Raw genomic sequence first — 6,754 nt, 5'->3', positions numbered from 1 at the left:
CTTAGGAACAAAAAGACAAAAATATTTATATACATCAGATAAAATAGTGAAATAAATCACAAGACTGACAACCTTACATCATGATATTTATCATATAGTCAGTTCTAAAACATTGAGAAGATTTGGCTAATAAAAAACTTCATACATATGGGAGGGGGAGAATAGTGGTATTGTGACAAATTACTAATTAATATAAAGCACAATTTAATACAATTTGTTTAAAGTCTTTTGTTTTTAGTAGTCTTCCAAAGAGTTTGCTGAAGTTACAGGTCACATACAGATGACTCAAAACAGGTCCCTGCATCGTTAAACACATTGTTTCACTACTAATAAATGAACATTTTAACTTACTTTATTACATGAAGTACTGGGAAAAATGGTCTCTGCTCTCTTAGCCAAGAGATGAAAGCTGTCATTCTGGCAGATTCTGGTGTATCTAATACTGGAAGGTTTGTCTATTAAACAAAAAACAACATTCAATTTATTCTTATCAGACACTCAATGAATTATCTATAATGCTTCTCAAACTTGATCATGTAAATGAATCACTGGGCACCTTACAGAACTGTTGGTATTGATTTCAGAGATTTAGGGGTGGGGGAGCACATGAGATTCGGCACATTACAATTTTCTACTAAGGGTATGCAACTATTACTATTATTTTGCCATTTCTATTTTTGTCGCTAGGGCTTAGTGCCTTCACAACTCCACTGCTCCCGGCAGCCATTATTTTCAATCTTTTTTTGACAGAGGCTGAAAGACAGAAAGGGAAAGAGAAAAAGGATACTTGCTCCACTGTTCCTGAAGCTTCCTCCCTGCAGGTGAGGGCTGAGAGCTTTATATTTTATTTATTTGTTTAGATTTTATTTATTGGATAGAGACAGACAGAAATCGAGAGGGAAGGGAGAGTAACCCACAGCAGTTTCTCTATCTCTTCTAAAATAGAATTCTTTGGGGGTCCGGCAGTAGAGCAGTGGGTTAAGCACACACAGCGCAAAGTGCAAAGACTGGTACAGGGATCTCAGTTCAAGCCCCTGGCTCCCCACCTGCAGGGGAGTCGCTTCACAAGCAGTGAAGCAGGTCTGCAGGTGTCTGTCTTTCTCTCCCCCTCACCGTCTTCCCCTCTCCTCTTCGATTTCTCTCTGTCTTATCCAACAACAATGACAGCAATAACAACAATATAACAAACAAGGGAAACAAAGGGGGAAAAAAAGCCTCCAGGAGCAGTGGATTCAGAGTGCAGGCACCAAGCCCCAGAGATAACCTTGGAAGCAGAAAAATAAACAAATAAATAAATAAAATCTTAGTTTGACAAACTCTGCTTTAGGAGGAGTCCTAAGGCTTCATTTTACAATGATGTCTAGAATTACTCGATTAATTCAAGTAGTTACAATTAGTCACCCTGACCAATTTTGTAAAACTTTTTATTTATCTTAATGAGGCGGAAGAGATGGAGACAGATACCAGAGCACTGCTCAATTCTGGCTTATGATGGTACTGCAGACTGAACCTGGCTCCTCAGGGCCTCAGACATGAAAGTCTTTTGGCATAACAATTATGCTATCTCCCCAACCCCAGAACAATAATTTTACTCAAAGTTTGAAAATTAGTACTTGGGGTGAGGAAATAGAGGAGCAGTTGTATACCAGTCTTCCAGAACCTTGGGGTCCCAGGTTCAATTCTTGGCACCACCATAAGTAAGAGCTGAGCAGTGCTCTGATCTCTTTTTCTCTCTCATTGAAAACAAATAAAAATATAATAAGAAAACAAGTACTTATCCTAGCTATAATTAGACTAGCACATACATATCTGTTAAATTCATTAAGATATTAATAAATTCTATAAATGGGGTTAAATCCACAACTATCAAAAGGTGATGACATAAAACCAATATCCTACGATTGAATATAAACTGGTAGGGTAGTGATAATATGATGGTAAGATCATTTTCTTTATTATTATTATTTTTTAATAATTTATTTCTTTATTGGGGAATTAATGTTTTACATTCAACAGTAAATACAATAGTTTGTACATGCATAACATTCCCCAGATTCCCATTTAACAATACAACCCTCACTATGTCATTCATCATCTTTCATGGACCTGTATTCTCCTCACCCACCCACCCACCCACCCCAGAGTCTTTTACTTTGGTGCGATATGCCAATTCCATTTCAGGTTCGACTTGTGTTTTCTTTTCTAATCTTGTTTTTCAACTTCAGCCTGAGAGTGAGATCATCCCATATTCATCCTTCTGTTTCTGACTTACTTCACTCAACATGATTTTTTCAAGGTCCATCCAAGATCAGCTGAAAACGGTGAAGTCACCATCTTTTACAGCTGAGTAGTATTCCATTGTGTATATATACCACAACTGGCTCAGCCACTCATCTGTTGTTGGACACCTGGGTTGCTTCCAGGTTTTGGCTATTACAAATTGTGCTGCCAAGAACATATGTGTACACAGATCTTTTTGGATGGATGTGTTGAGTTCCTTAGGATATATCCCCAGGAGAGGAATTGCAGGGTCATAGGGTAGGTCCATTTCTAGACTTCTGAGAGTTCTCCAGACTGTTCTCCACAGAGGTTGGACCAATTGACATTCCCACCAGCAGTGCAGGAGGGTTCCTTTGACCCCACACCCTCTCCAGCATTTGCTGCTGTTACCTTTTCTGATGTATGACATTCTCACAGGAGTGAAGTGATATCTCATTGTTGTCTTGATTTGCATTTCTCTGACAATCAGAGACTTAGAGCATTTTTTCATGTGTTTCTCGGCCTTTTGGATCTCTTCTGTGGTGAATATTCTGTCCAAGTCCTCCCCCCATTTTTGGATGGGGTTATTTGTTGTCTTGTTGTTGAGTCTGGCAAGCTCTTTATATATGCTGGTTATTAAACTCTTATCTGATGTATGGCATGTAAAGATCTTCTCCCATTCTGTGAGGGGTCTCTTGGTTTGGGTAGTGGTTTCTTTTGCTGTGAAGAAGCTTTTTAATTTGATGTAGGTAAGATCATTTTCTAATTAACTCTAATTTTAAACTTAGGTCTGGGAGGTGGCGCAGTAGATAAAGCACTCTTAAGCAAGTTCAATCCCCAGCAGCACATGTACCAAAGTGATGTCTGATTCTCTCTCCCTCATGAATAAATAAATATTAAAAAAAAACAAAAAAAAACATCTGGTGGTCAGGAGGTGCAGCACCTGGTTAAATGCACACATTACAATGCCCAAGGACCTGGGTTCAGCTCCCGGTCCCCACCTGCAGGGAGAAAGCTTTGTGAGTAGTGAAGTAGGGCTGCAGGTGTGTCCCTAACTCTCTATCTCCCCTGCCCCTCTGTTTGTCTCTATCCAATAAATAAACATAATTAAAAATATTTAATTGAAGATTTTAGGGAGCCAGGTGGTGGTGCACCAGGTTAAGCACACATAGTAAGAAGTGTAAGGATAGGCACAAGGATCCTGGTTTGTGGCCCTTGCAGGAAGGTTACTTCACAAGAAGTGAAGCAGGTCTACAGGTATCTATTTTTCTCTCATCCACTCTGTCTTCTCCCCATCTCTCTCATTTTCTCTCTGTCCTATCCAAAAATAAATAAATAAATAAAAAATAAACACAGGAGCAGTGAATTTGTAGTGCAGGCACTGAGCCCCAATGATAACCTTGGTCACAATAAATAAATAAATAAATAAATAAATAAATAAATGAATGAAACATCCATTAGTCTGGGAGGTAGTGTTGTAGATTAAATGTTGGATGCTCAAGTGGTAGGCCCTCTGAGTTTGACTTCTGGCATTGCATGTGCTATAATGATGCTCTGCTTCTCTCTCCTCCTTTCTCTTTCTTACTAATAAATAAGTAAAATATTTAAGACATTCAAATGCATTGGAGGTTAACAAATGCTTCATGGTTTATTTCAATTCTCCATGAGCAATAGCATCATTTTATTATTTTTTTATTGCCACCAGGATTATGTGGCCTGGTGCTGTTCCTGGATGCTATTTTTTTCCGTTCTACATTTTATTTGATAAGACAGAGAAGTTGAGAGGGGAAGGAGAGGTAGAGAAAGACAAACAACTGCATACTTTCTTTACCTCTCATGAAATGTCCTCCCTGAAGGTGGGGAGAAAGGGCTTGAACCTAGTTTTTTGTGCATAGTTAACGTATGCTTAACCGAGTGCACCACCATCCTGCCCCCAGCAATAACAGCATCTTTAGTTTACAAGTGAAGCTATTAATAATTTATCTAAGGTCACAAAGCTGATAATAGTCTATCATTACGTTCTTCAATAACCATCGTTAATCAGGTCATTTGTAGAACCAGGAGATAGCTCATGCGTTACAGCACGTTTTAACCAGGCTGACTGATGTAGCCAGCAGCACATGGAAATGCCTTATACAGCACCAAGGGTGGTGAAGCAGTATTATAGTGTCTCTCCTCTCCCTCTCTATTTCTTTCTACCTGAAGCACAAGGGCTCAGAGCAGCAATTTATTTTTATTTTATTTATTTATATTTATTTCTTTATTGGGGAATTAATGTTTTACATTCAACAGTAAATACAATAGTTTGTACATGCATAACATTCCCCAGTTTCCCATTTAACAATACAGCCCCCACTATGTCATTTATCATCCTTCATGGACCTGTATTCTCCCCACCCACCCACCCCAGAGTCTTTTACTTTGGTGAAATACGCCAATTCCATTTCAGGTTCTACTTGTGTTTTCTTTTCTGATCTTGTTTTTCAACTTCTGCCTGAGAGTGAGATCATCCCATATTCATCCTTCTGTTTCTGACTTATTTCACTCAACATGATTTTTTCAATGTCCATCCAAGATCAGCTGAAAACGGTGAAGTCACCATCTTTTACAGCTGAGTAGTATTCCACTGTGTATATATACCACAACTGGCTCAGCCACTCATCTGTTGTTGGACACCTGGGTTGCTTCCAGGTTTTGGCTATTACAAATTGTGCTGCCAAGAACATATGTGTACACAGATCTTTTTGGATGGATGTGTTGGGTTCCTTAGTATATATCCCCAGGAGAGGAATTGCAGGGTCATAGGGTAGGTCCATTTCTAGCCTTCTGAGAGGTTCAGAGCATCAATTTAATTGCTCTAAAGCAGCAGTTAAAAAGATTGCCAAAGAACATGTCATTTGCCAAAAACACAACACCAAAAAAAACTGCAGTATTATGCCAGCTAGAGAACTTTTTAAAGCTTTGGACTCTCAAGCATGAGGTCCTGATCCCCAGCAGCACATATGCCAGTGCAAAAGGACCTGCAGGGGGAAAGCTTCAGGAGTGGTGAAGCAGGGTTGCAGGTGTCTCTGTCTCTGTCTCTGTCTCTCTCCCTCTCTACCCTCCCCATCCCTTTCAATTTCTGTTTCTATCCAGTAATAAATAAATTAAGGTCCATAAAAATATAGCACACTTCTGCTGGTGTGCCATGGATGAGACCTAGATTCGAGCCTGGTCACCACACTGGAGGAAGCTTTGGTGTTGTAGTTTCTTTCCCTCCGCCTCACACCTTCTACCTGAAAAAGTGTGCCTGGAGCAGTAAAGTTCCAGAGATTAACAAACAAACAAGCAAAAAGGATAAGGAAGGGGAGATAGTATAATGGCAAGGCAAAGATTTCTATGGGGTGGGGGTAAAGAGTATAATGGTTATACAAAGAGACTCTCACACCTGAGGGTCCAAAGTCCCAAATTCAATTCCCTGCACCATCAAAAGCCAGAATTGAGCACCTAAGTAAATCAGTAAAGAAATGAATCTTTTATGGCTGATGCTGTGAGGTCGCAAGCTCAATTTCCAGCATTACCATAAACCAGAGCTGATGATCAGTGCTCTCTCTGCAACTTTTTCTTTGTATTTCTCAGTCCTTAAAAAAAAATAAATTAGGAGTTGGGCAGTAGCAACAAAAATAACTATAACTATAAAACAACAAGGGCAACAAAAGGGAATAAATATAAATTAAAAAAATATAAATTATAGGGACCAGGTGCACTTGGTTAAATGATACATTACATTACAGTGCACAAGGACCCAGGTTCAAGCCCCTGGTCCCCACCTGCAAAGGGAAAGCTTTACAAGTGGTGAAGCAGGGCTGCAGATATTCCTCTTTATCCACCCACTCCACTCTTGATTTCTCTGTCTTTACCCAATAAACAAACTATTAAAATTTTACATTAAAAAAAAAGGCACAAAAATGAGTATTTTCAGTGAGAAAAGCAACCATAACCTTTGGGAACATTTTGTTTGAAAAGATGTTTAATACTATGCTATAATTTAAAAATGGGGTATCATACTGCAATCACTATAAGAAAACAGTCTTACCATAGTCTGTGGAATTAATGCATGGCTTTGCACTCCTAGGACTTGGCTGATAAAATTCTGCCCACAATTCTTTCCAATCCAAAGCATCAATGCCTGAGAACAGGAAAAAAAAATTGTGATGTAGCTTAATTATGAACTGTTAACCCACCTTTAAACCTGTGTGTGTTTTATAAGATCAAAGCAGGGAGCTGAGCGGTGGAGCAGTGGGTTAAGCACACATGGAGGAAAGTGAATGGACCAGCAGCAGGATACTGGTTCGAGCCCCCGGCTCCCCACCTGCAGGGGGTTCCCTTCACAGGCGGTGAAGCAGGTCTACAGGTGTCTATCTTTCTCTCCCCCTCTCCATTTTTCTCTGTCCTACCCAACAACAATGACAATAACAACAACAACGAAGATGATAAACAAGGTCAAAAAAAGGGG

At 39.5% G+C, this 6,754-nt stretch overlaps 1 protein-coding gene across 2 annotated transcripts in view; it reads right to left on the bottom strand.

Annotated features, from left to right (window-relative positions):
- The window catches only part of SEC24A (SEC24 homolog A, COPII coat complex component), a 74,024-nt gene that overhangs the window by 3,219 nt on the left and 64,051 nt on the right, over positions 1-6,754 (bottom strand). For both annotated transcript variants that reach the window (XM_016186780.2, XM_016186781.2), the window contains 2 exons: positions 6,335-6,427; positions 352-455 (listed from right to left, as the gene is read on the bottom strand). In XM_016186780.2, coding sequence (XP_016042266.1) covers positions 352-455; positions 6,335-6,427 — 197 coding nt within the window. The remainder of the gene's footprint in view (positions 1-351; positions 456-6,334; positions 6,428-6,754) is intronic.

Source organism: Erinaceus europaeus, chromosome 2 (assembly GCF_950295315.1).
Source record: "Erinaceus europaeus chromosome 2, mEriEur2.1, whole genome shotgun sequence".
NCBI classification, from domain to species: domain Eukaryota; kingdom Metazoa; phylum Chordata; class Mammalia; order Eulipotyphla; family Erinaceidae; genus Erinaceus; species Erinaceus europaeus.
Note: the sequence above shows the minus strand (reverse complement) of the source record. Positions and strands in the feature narration are given on the sequence as shown.